Below are 21,397 nucleotides of genomic sequence, written 5' to 3'. Positions count from 1 at the left end.
TTCAATGTCCAACGTTTCCAAATGTCATCATATGGCTCAGCAATAGAAATTTAAGTTCGGGAAGAACACATGCCAGCAGGTCTAGAATTTGAATGCAGGCAAAGTGACAAAGTATTGATAAAGCCGTTTATTTTACCGGTGGGGAGTTCAACATCTCCAATCTCATGCGTTTCTTCAGTGAAATTCTTAGGATTCATGTTTTATCAAGACCAGATTAGTTAACACGATTCTATCTTGCTACCAGCGGTGTGTTTGGAAGTTTCTTGCTGTGGCTGGCTGCTCTAGGAACTTCCTTGTGGAGGGCTGTGCTGTTGTTCTAATTGTTTACTTTGGAAGTTAATCTTCCTGTCAGGCCTTGATGATTTGCCCCAGTGATGAAATGGTCGACTTGGAGTGATGACACCGTTATCATATTTAGGTCTCTTGTTGTGTACAGTTCGGGCAGCCTCCAGCCTGGTTTTTTCTCTTGTTTTGGAGCTCCAATTTTCTTTGGTCACCAGTCCGCTGGGACCGGTTACTTGATCAATAGAAATAGCGCAATCTGTTGCCGTTCGTTTAAAAAAAAAAATCAGATCCGCAATTCGGAGGAGGATGATTCGCCGGCGGTTCGTGAATATCGTGGCGGAGAACTACAAGAGCGGTATGTGTTCACTGCACCGCCTGGATGTCTCGAAGCATCTGTTCTACCCGTCAACAGCCGAAGCGGCGGCGGCGGCGGGTGGTGGTAAGGCACCGCAGGCACCGCCGATACCGACATTGCAGCGGCTGCCTCCGCCTTGTATGAGCTTCCCTCGACCCCACACGATGGGGTTCTTCGCGTGAGTCCCCGCAGCAGCGAGGGCAGGATCCTCCGCTGCAGCCTGGCAGGCCACTCCCTCCTCTACGACGCTGATTCGGACTCTATTGGAACCATGCCCAGTAGCCAGGGTTTCACTGGAATCACGCCCAAAATCATTTCAACGGGCCAACCCGGTGCCCTGGAAGAAGACCTCTACGTCCTGCACGACGATGGCTTCGACGTCCTCAGGTTTGGCCCCGAGGACAGATTGGTTTATCGCCCCATGGGCCGCAAGGCCTGGCATTGGGAGTCTCTTCAACGGCCACCCTTCGACAACATCATCGGCTCCCACTCGGTGGTTGACGGTGGCCGCACCATCTGCGTGTCATCCTCCCCAGATGGCTTCGGCACCTACTGCTTCCACACTGTTGAACGAGAATGGTGGCAAGGTGGTTGTTGGGTGCTTCCATTCGTGGGTGGAGCTGAGTATGTTCCTGAATTCAAGCTCTGGCTGGGCTTCTTCCCCACCAATCCCTATCACCTGTGTGCGACCAGGAACCTCTCTGTCATGGAGGACCTCATTGCCATGGAGAAACCGCCGACTTTACATACCCTATCAGATCTGGACACACCCAAAAACTGGTCTGCTTTAAGGTTCAAGCTCCTCAACCTAGGCGGAGGCAGGTTTTGTGTTGCTGGTGTCTTCGAAGAAATTGTGGGATACACGGAAGACGAATCAGATGGCTTCTCGGAATTGGAGGCAGTTCGCCCTGAGTTTGCTGTGCTTACAGGTGTTGAACTAGTCACTGATAGCAGCAGTGGTGATGCTAAACTAGAAGGGTTCCAGATTGTCAGTCACAAGTCTGTCCGTTACATGTTCATGGAAGACAGGTTCAAGTGGGAGCTCTGAATCAGTTTTAGTAGTTGGCCGATCAAAGGCCTCCCTTTCATTCCTACCATTAGATGCATTCGCAGCTAATATCTTCTAAGACTACTGGTTGAATTGAGGTCTGTTGCGCGTCTGGCACTTCTTTGATTTGACTCACTAATTTTCCAAATAAAGTTGGGATCTTTGATCTTTTTTGCTTTTTTTACGCTATTCCGGGATATTTTAAACCGTGAAATTTTTCTGTTAGTTTTACTTCCTTTCCCTTCAGAAGGTGTTATTTGGCAATGGGATACAGGAGGTGGTAGATTTTCAGCTCTGTTATTATGAAGTTTCAAGCTAATCTGGGCATGGATAACTGGTATGAGTAAAATATCTTGCTTAGGTTCATAACGGGATTTTGATGACAACAAATTTTCATATAAACTGTTTGGGGGCGGTCAGTGTTCTTCCCAATTCAGGGTGGTTTCCAAATGCATAATTTGACCTAATGATATTCCTAGGTGGTGGCACTTTCGCGTCTCCATTCAGGCCATGGAGTTAACCCTTGGTCAGCAGTGCGGAACACTTCATTGCCGGAAGATAACTCTGGGGCGTATGGAAGTGGTGTGTCAATGTGCACGTACTGGTCTCTGTCAGCTTATGTAGCATTCTTTAACCAAATGCCAGGTTAAAATGTTCGGCCCTGGTCAGCCGCCCTTCATGGCCGTTTTTGTACTGTAGTGCGGCTCAACACGCCATTTTTTGGTCCCAGTTCAGAACTGACTGGAGTCTGCGGCGCGCCTCCAGCGCCATTTTTTCGTCTCAATTGAGAACTTAGACTAACAGCTAAACAATATTTATGTCAGTATAAATGTAAATAGTCATTAGTAGTACATTTTTATCTCAGATCTTATTTAAAGTCATGTTGAAAGCATCCAGAAAAATATTGCCCGGCTTCTCGGAGCGAGCAATGCACCAAAATACTTTTTCCAAGAGCGAGAACCGATAAACAATTAAATAGAAGTTACCACAGCCTGCACCCTACTTAAATAGAAGTAAAGCATAAAGTCAATCAAAGTGCATAGTTTTATTGCATAATTAGGACGGGTAACTCTAACTGAATATCATGAGGATGAAACTTCCCTCACATCTGATGGAATTCTCTCTTCTTAATGATCTTACCAAATCAGCAAAATTGTTGATGGCATAGAATTTAATCTTCATGGAACTCTTTATGAAGACTGACCTAAAGGAGACTTGTCTTCGGAGTTCACTAGTAGCACCGTTCTAAAATTTTTCTCGAATTCAACGTTAAACAATAGCCTTAAATTATTTTGCACACGCCGCAAAGATCCTCATTGACCGAGAGGCTTGTTTGTAGGCAAATACTATCCTGGTGAAGGGTCATTGTCTCATGGAGATGCTCGTAGAAAAACAAAGTACCACCAGTTGCCCATTCTTTAAATGTGCGCCTAAGTCTGACTTGTGTGCCCCGGTCAGTAGAACTAAACATTTCAAATGAATGATGAGCTAACTGGGGCAGGAGCTTCTATTGCAAGATTTTGATCGACCTGAATTTCCTTGGGATTCATCGGCAGCCGATAAGTACTATTGTACTAAATTTTCTCAGGAAGTACAAGTTTACAAACGTATGAATAAAGAAGTCAAATTGTTTCAAGAATCCTTAGTGAAAAATAAAGGGACTGTCTTCTCTTCAATCGATTGAAATATCCATTTTCTATCAATCACCGTTCCTATCCATTTGATATAGATCCAACGATTGAAATCACACCCCCCCTTCTCTGTTATCTTTCTCTTCCTCCCATCTTCGTCTTCTTCGGTTTCTTCCGATAGCCCAAGCCGCGCGAGGCCCCGACGCGATGCCCCCGCCGTCGCCCGCCTCCTTCATGCTCCGACGGCCTCCGCCGCCGTCGACGCTAACCCGTTGGGGTGCCGCCTTCACTGCCTACCAGGGATCTCCCACCACTCGGCTCTAGCGGTGCCCTCACCGCCTCCGCTGCCGTCTCTTCCACCTCCACCGCCGGCCGGCGAGCCGCCCCCAAGCTCCTTCTAGGCTTGCAGGCCACAGGTCGTCCCCAAACCCTAACCACAAAGCTCCATTGCCAATTAAATTTCTAGTGCACTTTTGGGTGATTGATAGATAAGCAAGAAATGAGTCGATTGAAGAGGACTAAATCTCAAAAACAAATGTTTCCAGAAGTCCAAACATGGATACAATAGTTTTGACTGAAACTTCAACAGTACTTTTGCAAAATAGTATCCTGCTTCCTCAAGGAGGACAGATAATTGTGGAAAGTGATCAAGCAGAAATTAACTCAATTTTTGACCACAAAACTTTTTTTTTCTAAAAAGATAATAAACATGATAGAGCAATGAACCTGCTATTCTGTAGCATGATGTGTCCCAATTGATCTATATACAAATCAAAAGGAAGAAGTGACTCAGGCTTCATTAGGAGTCAAGTCAACCTGCCATTATGTCTGAAGCTACACATAACCAAGTATTGCTACCTAACATACTGAAGCAATCGTATGAACAGAACCTTTCTTTTCATTTCGACTTTACACGTACAGAATGATCAACATGAATTCCTCAGGACTTAAGAATGAGACGATTCAATTCAATCAACACTTTCTTTGACAAACGGAACCGGGATATGTACACTCTAACAATCGCATATCTGGAACTTAAAACTGCAAAGAAAAATAGACACAAATCTAATCTGATTCTGTAAAGCAAGATGAACAAACTCATCTCCACCGGGTGATTGCTGCAAGCCTGCAATCATCACCTGGATGCCCTGGACTGGAAGAGGTCCAGCCGACCCTTGGCGTTCGGCAGCAGTGCCTCAACGCGCAGGTCCTGCACCATGTGTGCCTGCTTGGACGCCCACATGAGCACGGCGAGCACCCCGGCCTGCGCGAGCTCTTCGCTCTCTGGGACGTGCAGCGCAATGTAGCAGAGCAGTATGAGCGCCTCGATCTGCAGATGGTCTCCGAGGTACACGAGCTGGACGAGGTGCCGCGCGCCGCCGGCGTCCATGATGGCCTTGCAATGGTTCACGTGCAGGTGGTTCTCGGTGCAGGCGAACTTGGTGAGCGCCACCACGGCCTCCTTCATGACCGGGATCTCCCTGTCGTCGAGCAGCTGCACCAGCGGGCCGATCACGCGTGTCTCGCTCGCGGTGAATGTGCGCGACAAGCAGCCCAGGGCGGTGACGCACGGGCACAGCAGTTCGTCGTCGTCTCCCTTGCGTACGATGCGGAGGAGCTGCTCCACGACGGCCTTGGCCACCGGCGAGCTGGGCTTGAACGCGGACTGCCGGAGCGCGAGGTTGTGTTCGGCGACACGGGTGATCTCCATGATCGCCATCGCGGAGTAGAACTGCAGGTGCGTGCCCGCGCCGCCGTCGCCGTTCTCGAGGATCCTGGCGAAGCAGAGGAGCGCGCGAGACTCCGTAATGCTGGTGCAGACTCCGACATGGCCTCGCGCGAGCTTCCACAGAGCCTTCGCCGCCATAGCCTTCATGTGCGCCTTGGTAGCCGGGTCCTCGGCCTCGCGCGATCCGCGGCCGCTCGAACCGTTCGAACTCAGCTGAGGCCTACTGGGTGGAGGCGCGGCTACGTTTGTCTTGGCCGCTATCGCGGATTTCACCACCGATTGCATCTGGTTCGATCTTTCTCGCTGCTGGCCGCCATTCGAGGCTTCTGGCTGGTTCGGCGGCTCGTTTGTTGAGGAACCAGACCCGCCTTGGTGCACGCTGCGCGACTTGGCAAGCACAACGGAGTGAAGCTTGTCGAGCGAGGACATGGCCGCCGCCGGAGTAGGGGTGTTCCTAGAGCCGTTCCCACTGACAGAGTACCTGCTGTGCTCCTGGATGGTTCCGGAGGCGAGGTGGCCGACGAGGTGCCGGACGGCGTAGTTCTGGGCGAAGAGGTCCTTGCATTTCTGGCTGTGGTTCGCGAGCGACGCGATGGCGTCCGCGACCGCGGCCTGCACGCGCATCGGCGGCTCCTTGAGCGCGGCGGCGAAGACGGAGCACACCCCGGTGTGGAGGAGCTTCTCCACGCTCTCCTCGTCGCGGAAGAGAAGGCCGAGCGCCATGGCGGCAGCCTCCTGGCCGTCGTCGGTGCCTTCCTTGAGCAGCTTGACGAGGGGCGGGACGCCGTCCTCCTCGATGATGTACTTGGCGTAGTGGGGGTTATCGCGGGCGAGGGAGGCGAGCGTGGCGGCGGAGTCGGCCCGCGCTGCGAGCCCGCCGGTGTGGAGGCGCGCGATGTTGTCCCAGATCATGCCGAGCACGGGCTCGTTCTGGGCGATGTTGGGGAGGCCCCGGAGGTCGCCGTCGTCGTCGGCCTGCGGGGACGAGATGCGGATGAGCCAGTCGATGTCCTCGAGCGCGGTGTCGAGCATGGCGAGGGTGCGCGGGAGCCCCGACACCGGGTTGAGCGTGAAGAAGCGGCGGAGGCGGGAGTGGCTCTGGAAGCAGCGGGCGGCCATGCCGGCGGCCTTGGCGAGCGCCCGCTCGGTGTCCGCCATGACGCGCGCGGCGGGGCGCTCGTACAGGTCTGCCCGCGCCGCCTGCCGCAGGAGCTCGGCGAGCTTCTTGGCGCGCGCCCGGAGCTCCGTGCAGTCCGTCCGGAGGCACTGGTACCCCGCCTGCTGCGCCACCTGGTCCGCGAGCTGGATCGGCTTCGCCAGCATCGCCTTCGCCCCCTCCCCCATCCTTCCGCACCACGCGGTGAGAGAGATCAAAAGGCGGCGAGATTTCGGAGGAGCGGGCGGCGAAGCAATCGGAAGGCCACGATGCCTCGATCCCCCACGAATTGAGCTTAAATCAGGAGCTGCTTTCCTTTGCTCGGTGGTGTCGGCGGCACGCCGCGAGAGGCCGGGAATCGGGATGCCAAGACGGCGGCCGGAAAATGGAAGGAAAATCCCGCCACTAACGAACCACCGCACGCCCAGCAGGGTAAGAGCTGGGAGGCGCCGGCGCGTGGGTTCCTACGCTGGTCGCTTGGCTCTGGTGTGGGCGTGTGGCGTTGCCGTCTTCGATTTCGTCCCTTGGAGGGCACGGGATGAGGAGGATTGAGGAGCAGGAGCGAGCGGGGGAGGCGGGTTTTAGCAAACCAGCCAGCCAGCCAGTCAGTCGTGAGACCGGGTTGGTGGACCGGTCGCGGTGGGCCTCCCCGGCCTGGCTGGCGGCCTGCCGCTGGGGCCCTCACGGCGCCTTCACTGGCCTTTTGCTGAGAGGGAGATACCGGAGCCGCGCGGCGCTGAGGGTCGTTGCCGTTGGTCCGCCGTTGCGTTCAGCAGTTCAGCGCGGCGGTGTGCTCCGCAGCTTCGACCTTCGGCTCGTACGTGTACGTGTAGGCCGCCGGGCGTCGGGCACCAGTTCCGGTTGCAGCCTGCTTCCACTTCGTTTCGCTCCCCCGCAGTCGTAATTTCTCGCAGAAGATACAAGCTTTCAGCGATGCTCCGCTACGACTGCTACCAGTCTGGTTTCTCCCTGCGGTTTTCGGGTCAGGCTGTGATGATCAAACCTGGTTTCTGCTCGACGGGTCCGAGCTCCGTGCCGATCTATGCCATGATGACCCCTCTTGGATGGGTCTTCTTCACCACACAGCTACCGGTCATAACCTGACACGAGGTGTTCTGTCAGTCCAACTAAGACGCGATTGACCCGGTCCAACGGTTAGTTTCGCACGCCCTTGCGACGTTCCCATCGGCGGACAGCAACGAAAGTGATCACAGGAGGACATGGTGCTGACTGGCACCTGCAACTCTGGCGCTACGTGCGTAACGCCACAGAAGACTGACCAAATCGCCCCAGCGAACCGACCTTCCCTTTCAAAGGCATGAAGTGAGGTAACGGACAAAACAAGTGGACGTGAGCTGTAGAAATTGAGGTCCAACTGTGATGCCATTAGGATCTACTAAAAATTCTACAATCCAGCAAAAATAATCACAATCTAGTCTAAATAGTTGGGATTAAGGAATAGTTTTCAACAATCCTAACCCATAGTCGATTATCCCCCTCTCACTTAGCTTCTAGGAAATTCTAGGTCGAGAAAAGGTCATTTTGCCCCGTCCCAACAATGACATTTCTGCCTTCATAAACAAGGGCATCGTAAACATGTGGCCTTCACAATCGGCCCTCTGTTTAATCCAATCCAGATTCTATTAATTTATAGTTGTTTCAAACACGGACGGAGCCTACGTGTTGCAGCAAGCCAGCAAGAAATGCACTGCATATATAGTTTTTATCTCTTTAGTTACAGACTTACAGAGCTGTTCCTATCGATAGAATACGGGAGTACGTACGGGGTACGGCTCTTCGTGGGAAAGACAAAGAGCATATAAACTACTGCGAGTTTGCAGTCCAGTCAAACTGCATTCGGTTTAAACTAAGTCAGCACCCATCGAGGCTGGCCGGCACGGCGACACCAACAAAAAATGGGAGTGGAAACCAAATGGTTAGGCAACTCGCACAGCGATTCTAGATCAAGCATTCAAGCTCATCATGGGAAACAATTGGACTGGAAACAATAGGAGTGGAAACCAAATATCTAGCCCTGTTTATTTCCGCATATAAACGACTTATCGGTGAAAATAAGCGAGAATTCCATCAAACATCTTGCTTATATGGTAAGCCGCTTCAGATATTTGAACTATAAGAAGCGAAAAGCAAGAAGCGAAAAATCTTCGCTTAGATTATAATCCAAGTGTTGGTCTCAAAGGAGTTCGAGCACAACAGATGGAATGGGAAATACACTTGTAATCTCTTGAAAAACATTCGAACCCCTTTACAACGGGTAGGGCTCCCCTTTTATAGTGACTCGTAGGTCATTTTACATCCTAAAAATGTCCTTCTTCACCTACTACACTCCTAAGATAATTCCTAGGGTATGCCGTATATGAAGGCCAATGGGGTAACGCGTACAAATTGAATTCTCCTACGTAGTCACGCTTCTCACGCCTTCTTGTAGTCACGCTTCTCACGCCTCCATGTAGTCACGTTTCTCATGCCTTCGTGTAGCCACGTTTCTCACTTCTTTGTATCCTTAACCTCGAGACTTCTTTTCTGTGCCAGATTGAGCCTTCAGCTTCGCGCCCTTAGTCTCGAGCTGAAAGAGCTTCTTAACCTCGTACCTTCAACCTCGTAGCGTCTAGTCCAGTTCCAATCCTGAGTAAAAAGCAGAGTGAAAGGCTTGGTGTTCAACACTAGTTTCGAACACTCGAGGTAAGTTAATTTGTAACTTAGCCATCAGCCAATAGCCGTTAGCTTCGAAGCTAAAGTAACAAGGAAGTTGCAAGGTTAACCAATTTTATTCATTGGTCTAGAACTTGCGAGGTTAACTGAGTTTTATCTGCTGATCCTGAACTTGCGAGGGATCGAACTTGCAAGGTTAGGAAGTTTTCGCCTACAAACGGCACTCGAGGTTGTTTGATTTTTTGACGATCCCCAACCATCAAGCATGGTTTGAGAGATGCGAAAACAAACGGGACCACGGCGACTCAATTCTAGATTAAGCGATGCATTATACAGAGACCGACAGATTACCATTTATGGGGGAAATAAATGATATGCAATGATGAACGCGCATGCATGCTGCTATCATTACAGGCGATCTATATTACCAGCACCAAATATTCTCCCAAAGCATTTGCTGTCTGATTGCTCCTGCAGTACGTGGCACGAGCCCCATGCGGCGAAAAATCCTACATCTCGAACCCGGCCTTATTTTAGAGAAACATTCCTCATCAACCGCTGAAGCAAAATCTTGGTTGCCCGAATAAAATACAGCAGCGGCGTCTAACCAACATCTAAACGCTAATCGCGGCCCATGCTAATCTGTTTGACGAGCTCATTTGAAAGAATAATGCAAAGTCCAAATCCGAATAATGCAAAGTCCATTCGGAAGCTAAGAAATTAAACTCTATTTGTTTTCAGAATTGCAGGTGGAGTGGGGGCTACCCAGCTGTGGCAAAATTAGCTAGGAATGCTAAGGAACTGGGTGTTGCCATGCCCCACACGACACCTGAAAAGATACCATGAATGGTTGAAAAGATTGGAGATGTTAGACACTGATGAGGGTGAAAGAAAGGGCTACTCATGCTTTTGCTCCTAGCTGCAACCAGATCGGACCCAGGTGGTGATGTGAAAATCAACAGAGCTTCCTATTTTGGGGTGATTGTAGTATAGTGAGATGTTTAGAATGTGCGTGTGTTCCTTGAGTTTGATGTGAGGAAGAAATTTGTGTGGTCTCTAGCAGCAGATAAATTATGTTCTGGACATGGATGCTCATGGTTGATGAACTTGCAATGCTGTAAAAGACAATGTGGAACCGGTTGGTCCTGTTGCAATAATAGCATATGGACGGGGAGATCATCCTGTGACCCTAAAAAAAATCCGAATAATGGTCTGTTCGAAACAAACTCCTCTCTCTCAGTCAAGAGGCTACCGACTGAGCTCCAGCAATCAGGTGTGTCCCGATCTGTTCGCTCAACAACCATGCTGTGCGTCCAGCGTCCTCGTGCAACTAATGGCTTCTCCCCTGGTATAGTGGTTTGTGCGGTTTGTCGGATCAGCTCACTGCTCACCCGGCAAATTAACGCAAAGCTACAGCAACGGAACGGCACACACAGTAGCTGACAATAAACAAGCACTTCCGCCGCGCCACTGCCGTCCATTTGGGTGACGGCCTGACCGTCAGCTTCTGGCACGATCACTGGATCGGGCCGCAGTCGTTGGCGACGACCTTCCCTGCGCTGTTCTCGTTCTGCCGGCGAGCGAACATCTCCGTCCAGGCGGCTAGAGCCGGCGACCACTGGGATTTGCACCTTTACTTTCGCCTCAGTGCTGCCGCATCTGCAGAGCTCGGGGTCTTGCTCTCTGCGCTCGGCCAGGCGCTGCCCACGCCTGGTGTGCCTGACCGTCGGGGCATCGGCCTTCGCCTGCAACCGTTCTCCTCATCGGCCCTCTACAGTTGGCACATGGCATCCACCACGCCGGATCCGTTCGTCGAATGTCCGCTACTGGAAAACTGAGCATTCATCTCGAGATTCAGTACCGGTTGCATTTTGACCCGGTGCTAATGTGAGCATTACTACCGATCCTAACGGATAGTCCCCGAGAAGGTCCCCGTGACTCCCTTTAGTACCGGGTGGGAGCTCCACCCGATACTATGGGTGGAGGCTCCATCCAGTACTAAAGGCCACCTTATCCCCCCTCCCGCTACCCCCGCACGGCGGTCTTATCCCCGTCCCCCTCCTCCTCACAGCACGACAATCTCTCCTCTCTCACACACAGTGAGGAGCAGCAGGACCCCTTTCTCCTCTGCCTCCCCCCCTCCCCCCTCTGCTCGTCGCCTCACCGGCAGTGAGGAGCAACGGTGGGGCGAGGTGAGGCGGTGGGAGCAGCGGCGGGCGGGCGGGGGCAGCGGGAAGGCGGCGGTAGGCGGGCGGGTGGGAGCCGACGGAGGGGACGGCGGGACCGGGCGGAGGCGGGCCGTGGGAGGGGGTGGGCAGGCGGCGGGGCGAAGGCGGGAGGAGGGCGGCGAGGCGGAGGCAGGCGGCGGGGGCCGCGGGAGGCCAGGGCCGGTGGCGGGGGATTTTTTTTAATTTTTTAACACCCTTTAATACCGGTTATTTCAATCGGTACTAAAGGTCCTTTAGTACCGAACTACCAGTTGCAAAACCGGTACTAAAGGGGGTTCCCAACTGGTACTGATGACGCATTCCCTAGTAGTGGCCGTTATTCCCAGGTGCAAACACTTCCTTTGAATGGTACATCATCGCTGCCTCCCCTCCGCCGCCCTGGTGCATCACCGCAACATCATCGACTCCCCACTCTGTGCCTACCGTGGAGAGCATGAAGATTAGGATCACTTTCTCCTGCGGTGCCTACGCGTTCGTCTTCTTTGGCGGACCATCGGCTGGCCAAGTGCTCCCTACCTCACGTCCTTCCGCGACCTCTGGACATTGCCAGAGCTCATGTCCACTGCCGATGAGCGCGTCCAATCCACCGTCATCACCTCTCTTCTTTGGAATATATGGAAGATGTGCAGCAACACCCTCGTCTTCAATGATGCCTATGTCCCAGTGAGCATCACCATCCTGAACGCGGCAACCGACCTGGAGCTTTGGAAGCATCACCTGCGCCAACCTGAGCCGGCCAACACTCTTTTGTTGTGGAGCTTAGGGGGTGTTTGTTTACCGGGGGCTGAACTTTAGCCCCTGTCATATCGGATGTTTGATACTAATTAGGAGTATTAAATATATGATAATTACAAAACTAATTGCACAGATGGAGACTAATTCGCGAGATGAATCTATTAAGCCTAATTAATCCATGATTTGATAATGTGGTGCTATAGTAACTAGTTGCTAACGATGGATTAATTAGGCTTAATAGATTCGTCTCGCGAATTAGCCAAGGACTTCTACAATTAGTTTTATAATTAACTCATATTTAATCCTTCTAATTAGCATCAAATATTCGATATGACAAGTGCTCTTTAGCCAAGGATGCAAATCTCCGTAATTGCTTAAGCTAGTGCTGACTCCCTTGTACTCTTAAGGCTCCTTGCCTACCGTAGCTCCTTGAAAACAATAAACAAGGACGACAGGATTCACGCGGCGGGCCACGACCCCAGAGGAGATCGCACGACAACAGACTGAACTTTTTTCGCTGAGTCCACGTTGCCGCCTGACAGGAGGGAGTTAACAATGGTTGGCAAACTCGCAATCCAGGGGGCGATTACGATCTCCGTGAGCTGTGACAGGCTGAAAGGCCGCCGCCTCCCAGCTGGGGGAGGCGCTCGTCCAGGCCCCAGGGAATTTTCCTCGCCCACTACTTTACAGGCACGTTACGCTGACGGACAGAGCCCACACGGTTGGACGGGTGCCAGATGACGATGCCGCTTTTGGTTCTGGATCAGTGAGTGGATCGCGATCGGGTCCCGTGACGACGCGACGCCTCCTGCCGTCCTGCGCCGCCGTGTCAACAAGTTTTGCGGCCTCCGGGCACACTGCCAGAATCAGCGGAGCGGGAGCCGCAGGCCGGCAATGCAGGCACGGGCGTAGTTTGGGATATTTTGGCGTCTGAAAGTTTAGGCGCCGCCGCCCCCGCGTCATATTTCTGGCCCGGCGGGCGGGAAGCCGGAAGAAGCAAGCAAGCAGCAGGAAGGCATGAAGCGAAGCAACAGACGGAGCTGTTTTGGAACAGAACAGAGGACGGGAGGGCAACGGCCCATTAAGCTCGCTCGCTCCTCTGGGTGGTGACTTGTGTTTGGCCCACCAACTAAATTACGAAAATGGCCTGTAGTTGGGCCCAATTTAGAATGAAATGATGCTTCGTCAGAACAAAATGGGCTAGGCTATGGTTTGTTTTTTGTCGGGCCCTTTTGTTGATGTGATAATCATCGGTAAGGCCTTGTTGGGTTTGAATTGGATTTGGGAGGATTGGAGGAGATTAGGAGAGATTAAATTCTCTGTAAGTCAAAATCCTCTTCAATCCCCTTGGAAGGGAATTCACCGAAACGCTAAAAAACACTGTCTGACGTTCAGCGAAAAAGGAAAAAAAAAACACTTGCCTGGCTACTCAAGGTCTCATCATAGCACCCTTTCAAACGTTCGGAGATCCAGATCTATAGCTAATCCTTTCAAAGAGGAAAGGTTCCATGTTAAGGCCTAGAGTTTGATTCATAGAAAGAATGCCAGTGGGCAATAGCCACCAAGAACGCTCCTTGATTTGTCAAAAAAAAAAAGGAACGCTCCATGAAAACATCCATCTTTGCTCCAATAAGCATGGCCTTGGCGTGAAACGGAGGAGTTGACCATGTGTTAGGTCGACCCGCCCATGAATCCGATGATGGATATCAGTGTAACCACTAGATCACCGAAGAGCCTAACAAATTAGAAAAGTATCCGCTCGATTAATTGTCACCAGCCAATTTATGGGCCATATTTGCCTGAAAAGGTCGCATCTGATATTTGCTGGTTTTGGATTGGATCCATAATTTTTTTTAACGGATGGGTCATGGATATGATGCAGACTCTGGTGCTCCGTGGGACCCACCAGTTATCGCTCAAAATTAGATCTATCGTCCCTCTTGTGCTTCTGAAAGTGAGGTGAGATGGTGACAGCTGAACTGCTAGCTGATACTCATCTAGCAGTTGTACTATGATTGCCCTACCTTGCAGTTGTGCTGCAGCATCAGCGGCAGTACTGACGGATTAGCCTGTGCGAGTGACAACTGCCCGTATAAAGAAACCAGCCCCTTGTTTACTTCCCTCCAAACTCCCAACTTTGACACTATGCAAAAAGAAGATTCCCCATCACATCAAACTTGCGGTACATGCATGGAGTACTAAATGTAGACGAAATCAAAAACTAATTGCACAGTTTTGTTGTACTTTGCGAGACGAATCTTTTGAGCCTAATTAGTCAATATTTGGACAATAATTCACAAATATAAACGATTTATGGCAAAATGCCAATTTGGCACCTCCCAACTTGGGAAGTAAACAAGGGCCAGAGTGCAAACAAAGGCATCAACAACTACTGTCAGTGTCTACTGATCAGAGTCAGTTTTTTTTTTTTTTTACGAACAACAGCACGCATCATGCACGCAACACTGACAAGCGGCTCAATTCAGTACGTGGAGACGCAAACGAGCAAGGGGATCAAATATTATTTGATGAAGTTTTATACAATTGTGTCGCTCGCGGGGCGACCTTGGAAGATGGATCCCGACCCTTTCTCTCGAGGAAAAGCAAGCAATTCTGTCACTTGAAGCGTTCAGAATCCACAAACTGCGCAACACGTCTGCATTCACCGCGCGAGAAGAGTATGCAAAGACACTGACAGGTTGCTCATTTTCCCAGCACGTCCACAATCACCCAAGAAGAAGAGTATGCAATCGACTGAATGCAGACAGAACACTCGCTTTCTTCTCAAACCTGGACTGCATTATTGTTGTGGCCATCAGGCCTTATCTCCAGTGTAGATTAATAAGTTAACCTATATATCCTATCACAATATTACATCGCCAAGCCAAGTCATACACACACATCCACGATCCAAAACAAGGGAACGTCACACACCATACGATTCCAGCATTTTTACAGGTCGCCGGTGAAGCGTGCGAGGTTATACTACTATTCTTCTAGAAGCGTAGAGCCTGGCCACAAGCTAGCCCAGTGGCTGCGGGGATCTTTGCGTTCCCGTCCAAATGGAACTTGAATTGGAAGGTTCGGCGGCCCGACGGAGACAGCGAGAGGCCGCTCCGGCCGCATGCGCGGGAGAGATCTTTACGCTGTCGCCACTCACCAGCACTGGTCAGTCTCCCAGGTGCGGCGGGAGCGGCGCGCCGGGAACGTGGGCGAGCGGCCGAGCGTCACCGACTGCGCGCGGCGGCGCCCGGCGGAGAGGAGGAGGCGGAGGTCGTAGTCGGCGCGCTTGTCGGGGTCGGAGAGCGTGGAGTAGGCGGCGTGGACGCGGATGAAGTCCTCGGCGGTGGAGGAGGAGGCGGGGTGCGGGGCGGCGTCCGGGTGGACGGCGAGCGCCAGGCGGCGGTACGCGGCCTTGATCTCGCGCGGGCTGGCGCCCGGGCGGAGGCCGAGGACGTCGTAGAAGGAGGAGCTGGCAGCCGCGTGGTCTGGCGCGGTGACGGCGGCGGAGGCGGAGGCGGAGAAGGACGCGGAGAAGGGCGGCGGCGCGTGGAGGCGCGGGGAGGGCGGCGGCGACGCGGCCGGGGAGCCCGGGCGGAAGGCGAGGAAGCTCGGGGACAGCGCGGGGCGCGGGGAGATCATGCTGGCGCTCGTGGTGGAGTGGCGGGACGGGGAGGAAGGGAGGAAGGATCGGGATTGGCCGAGCCTTGTGGGATGCCGGATGCGCGCTGGGAAGAAGATTCTGAGAGGCGGGTTAGCTCGCTGCTGGCCCCTCCCGCCCTTTTATTTGGCTCGCGTCGCTTTCCGCCGTGGCCTGTGGGCGCCGCTGGTCAACGTTCTCTGTGGGCTGCCCGTATTGGCTGCTGCGCCACCCCGTTGACTTTGTCGGAAGCCGAGATCGAGGGACGGGCCGGAATCTCAACCGTCCGTGTACTCCACTGACGATGGATGGCAGGATGGGTATGGCCGTATGGGGTAGGGATCGTGATTCGTGAATCAGGAGGGGTGCACCATGGTCCATCCCTCTCGGCGCTGGAATAATGGGAGGGGGAGGGACAGGAATGGCATTTTAATACTTTTAGCTAGCATCATCAGCCGTTCATTCGGCAGTCTTCTTTGGAGCGTCGTCACGCGATGGTTGATTAGTATAGTACTCTCTGTACCACACAACGGCCAGCTTGCCCCTAGAAGGATAGAAAAGCTGCGTTGACTCTGCATTCATACCGGTATGAGACGTTATGGTTACATCACCAACTGGTAGATTATAACTTGAACATCTAACATACACAAAACTATATGGTAGTATGAATGATAGCTAATTTGCAATCTACAAGCTAATAGTCTGGAGGTACAAATCCTTTAATCAAATCATGTAATAGTTAGGCCCCGTTTGGTAGGACTTCTCAAAGTGCTTCTCCACTGACTTTTGGTGAAGCCCTACCAAAGGACCAATTTCAAAACGGCTTCACCACCAAAGCCGGAAAGAAGCCGCAAAACGGCTTACACTAGAGAGGAGAAGCCGAAAAAAGTGGCTTCACCGGCTTCTCCTCTCTCTCCAAGCATTAAGTGATCATAAAATTACATATATTGCTATTGAGAAGCCATTTTACCAAACGTTTTGCAAAACGGCTTCAACTTCACTAAAAAAGCCACTCCACCGAAGAAGCCGAAGCCAAAGCCGTTTTATGAGAAGCCGAAGCTCTACCAAACGGAACCTTAGAATCTTTGTTCCAATCTTATATCCGGTAGTATACTCTCTCCAAATATCATAGAAGTACAAATTGCGACTCTTATATGAACAATTCTGTAACAATTACTCTGCCTTTATAAATTATAATTCATTTTATTTTTATCTAAGTGAAACTTATTTAACTTTAATAAAGTTTATAGGGAAAAACACCAATATTCACAACGACCAATTAGCTCAATTAAATCCACCACAAAACTATGTCATAACAATGCATCTACTTAGTATTAGATATTAATATGTTTTTCTTAAAGCTTGGCCAAAGTTAGGTATTAATATGATTTTTTTGAACGAACCTGCATGGTGCCTATTTCTATTAATAGAGAAGATAACTACAATCGTTAGGGGCAAAACAAAAGCATAGATACGAACAGACGCCGGAGTTTGACTTAGAACAAAATAAATTGAATTATAATTTGGAATGGAATGTTATTTGTATGTCTCATCCGCACGGTAAGGGAACGGGGAAACACTTTTGCTCTCTACACATATAGGGTTATGTGTCAAATTTGAAATTTATAAAGTGTAGTCATATTATACCAAAAATCATCAAGTTGGCATAAAATGCCCATACACCTGGAAAACCAGGACGCTTTTGACAAAACATCTCCAACATTTGCTTAAAAATAACATCTCCAACAGTGTGGTAACATGCCCCATCACAGAAAGAGTCGATCTGAACCGTACGCCCATCGGCCCATCACAGGATAGTCTACTCCAATCTCAAGCCAGCCCAAGCCAGAATCCGATCGAGTCCATCTTACCGAGACGGGTTCCGGCTGCACTCGAGCGAGATAAACCATCCGTTAGTTGTTCCGTCCGGCCTATCCCGTACGCCGTGCTCGAAACCATCCGCCGCCGCCCGCCGGAGTTCGAAATGCTCTCGGTACGTCCACCCCACCCCACCCTCTCGCGGCCCTTGATCTGGCCGGGACGGAACCACCTCGGTGTAGCCGCCGCGCCGCGCTGTGCTAACGCTGAGTCGACGGCGTCCGCTCCAGAGACAGCCGCGCCGCCAGGGAGCGTCTCCTTCCCGATTCTGGTACGCATCTCGGGGCGTCTCTGATGTCCCGCTAGCCTGTTCGATGAAATGCTGCGCCGGATCTCATTGCCTCTGCCATCTCGCATAATGGTTCTCACCTACGTCCTAGTGTCCTACTTCCTACGTGTTCGATGTAATGCCACTGCCAGGTTGGGATATTGTCTTACGCCCCGCCAGTAGGTTAGACTGCCTTCTGAGAGAATCAGAGGGTTTTAATCATTTAGGTTTGGATTCAGATGCGGCTTTTGCGCTCTAGGATCTTCGGAAGATAAATCTGTGCAAAACCTAATGCTTGACCAAATGTGCTCACGACTCGAGGTCTTCATTTTCTAGGATAATAATGTCAGCCACACATATAATGGAGCAACAATATCTCATTATTAATGTAAAAATATTTCATCATGGGTTGTCATTCAGTCACTTCTCTTTCACATGTTCTGTTACTCTTCCGAGGGAGAGAGCATAACTGAGGAAGCACACCACCATATGCATAACCTGGCTCACACAGCACACGCACATGTGCTGCCCTCTACACAAGCTAGGTTTCAGGTTAGCTGATACATATCGAGGTAAAATATGTGGTCAAATACGAAGTTGAGTTTCTTGCTGAGGAAACTTCTTTGGCTACCGCGCTTCCCTCTCTAATTCACAAGAGAAGTGCAAAGTCACAAATGTCCATGAATTTTCTTTCTCTCAACTAAAACCCTGCTAAACAATTATCTTATGCTGATAGCAACTTGTCTGGTTATAAGAAATATCAGAGCTGTGTAAGAATTTGATGTGGTCATAAAGAAAAAAAAAGTTGGAAATAAAAGGCACAATTATAGCGAATCAACCCTGCCCATATGTAATTATTCAGATGTTAAGAGGTGGTCAACTTGTATAGTATTTTACATCAGTAGTCTGTATCCACTTTTCTTTAGTGAAAGATGAAAGAACTTTATACTTTACAAGGGAAACACTATATTTTAGCTTCATATTATAACAGTTTTATTATAAAAAATTTCAATGCTTCTCAGTTCTCACATTAACTAATACAATTTTAAGTGGATGCTCAATGTCAATGTTTTATTCGTGCAATTGGATGCATTTGTGTACTAGGATAGCTGTTCAAACTTCCTCTTCCATTATATAGGTGAATGGCTGCACCGGCAAGATGGGATTATCTGTTGCTGAGGCTGCTGCTCTTAGGGGCCTTCACCTAGTCCCTGTTTCATTCAGTAGTAGGGAGAAGGTTGATACAACAATAGAAGTTGGACAAACAGACATTCGGATATATGGTCCTTCTGCAAGAGATGACGTTCTTTCATCTGTCATTGACGAATTCCCAGATGTCATTGTTGTGGACTACACAGCACCTGATTCTGTGAACTGTAAACAGTTTATCCTTCTTATTTTTCCAATATGCTATACAAAGTTCTTAGTGCGATCATGAGATTGTAGTTTAAGAAATTCCTTCAAGTCTTCTTGCTAAACGTCATGGTGTTCATATAATATCTCTTTGCTGCTATGTTCACATCAAAATGTATAACTAGAAATTTTTCTACCAATTTTTTGTTTGGTTTTCGTTAATGATTACATGGCAGAATAACAGCAAGTAAAGAACAATACATTTTTATGCTCGACAAACTTCTCGTAGAATATCTAAACTAGTAAAGTGGGTTCTACCTGAAAGCCTTCACCTCTTTCGAAACATAAAATACTCTTGCATTATGCAGCTAACGCTGACCTCTATTGCAAACTTGGTTTGCCATTTGTGATGGGCACAACTGGAGGGAACAAGCAGTTACTTTACAAGTCAGTACAAGATTCAAAAAACTATGCACTAATATCTCCACAGATGGGCAAACAGGTATACTAGAAAAAGGTTATCTATTCAATTGAGTTTAACACTTATAGTTTGACCTTACTGTACTTATGTTGAAAACATGGACGACTTGTGTAACTTTCTTTCTTTCATGATCAGGTTGTTGCATTTGTTGCTATAATGAAATTCATGGCTGAGCAGTTTCCAGGGTCTTTTTCAGGATATCATTTAGAGGTACAGTTCTGCCTTGAATGTTTCCTTAGGAGTTAAAGGTTGATTATATTTAAATATTGAGTCTTCTACTAAACCAATCATTTAAGCTTCTTTGCAGGTTCTTCAATTAGCTGTCTGTTCTGAGATTTGTTTTAGATCTTTAGGCCAAAGACATTTCTAGTGGCTAAATTATGATCTTTGGTCGCACCATCAATCAGATCTGTAACTGTGACTGCCATGCATTTCCTTTCCAGGTTTTAGAATCCCACCAAGCTGGCAAGCTGGACACATCTGGTACAGCTAAAGATGTGATTGCTTGTTTTGAGGAAATGGGCATATCATATGACATGAACCGGGTATGCTTTATATTTATGGTTTAAAATTTACATAAATTATTCATCTTATTGAGATAACAGCTGTTTGTACCCTGAAAAACACATCAAGGCAGTCAAACTACCACACTACTTCCATGGATCAAGACGTTTTACTTGTAATTTTTGTTAGTGCTCTCATGAACTCTGGGCTATTCAAGTTAAAAGTCCAGATATTCAAATAGTAACTATAAATAATAAGTGCATCCGTGGTAGGATTCTGTTGACATGATTGTATGTGCATAATTGATTGAACACTTATGTGGATTTCTGTCATGGGCATAGTTTAGATGGTCCTGAACCCAAGAAGCACGGCCATGCTTATGTCTGGCAGTTATGCCACAAGGGTAGGGATAGAGGGAGATAGGAACTTTTGATCTATTTCTTGCTAATGGAAAGAGATACAGTCCCATACTCCTATCCTTATATAGATGGGTTGACTCGACATCTAAGAAACCAATCTCTAGAATCAAGGAACCAACTCAATTTGATCTTATCTCTAAATAAGAAATCTAATCCTGGGGCAAGCATGACCTGGGGCTGGCTGCTCCATCTCACGGGCCCTAATGGGCGGCTGCTCATGACAATTTCCATTCAAAAATAGTTCCACCATTTTACAGTGTTTAATTTTGTTTACTGATATTTTCCCCCTGTTTTGTTACAACACCATGGATGTTGCTAATTGTTGTGAGTTACAGTACTTGTCCAATTTCTGAAAGCTATGGTTTAAGCTTCAGTTACATGCTGTTATTCTCTTACCTCCTGGGCTGGCAGATGGTTAAGATTAGGGATCCTGAGCAGCAGCTTGAGATGGTGGGTGTCCCTGAAGAGCACATCGAAGGGCATGCGTTCCATTTATACCATCTCACATCTCCTGATGACAGGTGACAAACATTGTCCTGGAAATCGATCATACTGACAATAAAGCATACGAATAATTGCTGATTTTTTTTGGTCTGTTAAATGTGATTCATCAGAGCAAAGCATGTTATTTATATCTTTGTTGGTTATACTGTACTCTCCTTTCAGTGTTTCATTTGAGTTCCAGCACAATGTTTGTGGTCGTTCAATCTACGCAGAAGGGACTATTGATGCTGCCATCTTTCTACATAGGAAGGTTGGTTGATGTGTTAATTGGGCTATTCTTTAATGGCACCCAGATACAGATACTCCTTATTTCTTACTCGTATTTTCAATGTAGGTACAATCAAAAGATTCTAAGAGGATATATGATATGTATGATGTCCTAAGAGAAGGTTACATGCGATGAAGTTGAGTGATTAGCTGTTCATAAATATAATGCAACACCACACTGTTTTTGTAGTCTGTAGGGAACTATTACATATCAGTAGAGGTTCAGATTCAGAATTAGGTAAA

General features: G+C 49.2%; 4 protein-coding genes across 4 annotated transcripts; 2 read left to right on the top strand and 2 right to left on the bottom strand.

Annotated features, from left to right (window-relative positions):
- Positions 1 to 593: 593 nt before the first annotated feature.
- LOC140221423 (uncharacterized) lies at positions 594 to 1,776 on the top strand. Its single transcript, XM_072291019.1, has one exon. The coding sequence runs from the start codon at positions 912 to 914 to the stop codon at positions 1,686 to 1,688; it is 777 nt and encodes a 258-aa protein (XP_072147120.1). The 5' UTR covers positions 594 to 911; the 3' UTR covers positions 1,689 to 1,776.
- Positions 1,777 to 4,199: 2,423 nt separating this feature from the next.
- Positions 4,200 to 6,773, bottom strand: LOC117840760 (uncharacterized). The gene has a single exon (XM_034721279.2). The coding sequence runs from the start codon at positions 6,390 to 6,392 to the stop codon at positions 4,455 to 4,457; it is 1,938 nt and encodes a 645-aa protein (XP_034577170.1). The 5' UTR covers positions 6,393 to 6,773; the 3' UTR covers positions 4,200 to 4,454.
- A 7,826-nt stretch (positions 6,774 to 14,599) lies between these two features.
- LOC117835773 (chaperone protein dnaJ 11, chloroplastic) lies at positions 14,600 to 15,857 on the bottom strand. The gene has a single exon (XM_072290800.1). The coding sequence runs from the start codon at positions 15,480 to 15,482 to the stop codon at positions 14,997 to 14,999; it is 486 nt and encodes a 161-aa protein (XP_072146901.1). The 5' UTR covers positions 15,483 to 15,857; the 3' UTR covers positions 14,600 to 14,996.
- A 1,478-nt stretch (positions 15,858 to 17,335) lies between these two features.
- On the top strand, positions 17,336 to 21,397 carry LOC117835592 (probable 4-hydroxy-tetrahydrodipicolinate reductase 2, chloroplastic). The gene is made up of 8 exons (XM_034714948.2): positions 17,336 to 17,629; positions 18,765 to 19,002; positions 19,348 to 19,481; positions 19,596 to 19,670; positions 19,904 to 20,005; positions 20,795 to 20,904; positions 21,050 to 21,137; positions 21,222 to 21,397. The coding sequence occupies exons 1-8, from the start codon at positions 17,465 to 17,467 to the stop codon at positions 21,288 to 21,290; spliced, it is 981 nt and encodes a 326-aa protein (XP_034570839.1). The 5' UTR covers positions 17,336 to 17,464; the 3' UTR covers positions 21,291 to 21,397.

This window comes from Setaria viridis, chromosome 9 (assembly GCF_005286985.2).
Source record: "Setaria viridis chromosome 9, Setaria_viridis_v4.0, whole genome shotgun sequence".
Classification (NCBI taxonomy): Eukaryota; Viridiplantae; Streptophyta; class Magnoliopsida; order Poales; family Poaceae; genus Setaria; species Setaria viridis.
The sequence above is the reverse complement of the archived record's forward strand: the minus strand, read 5'-3'. Positions and strand labels throughout refer to the sequence as shown.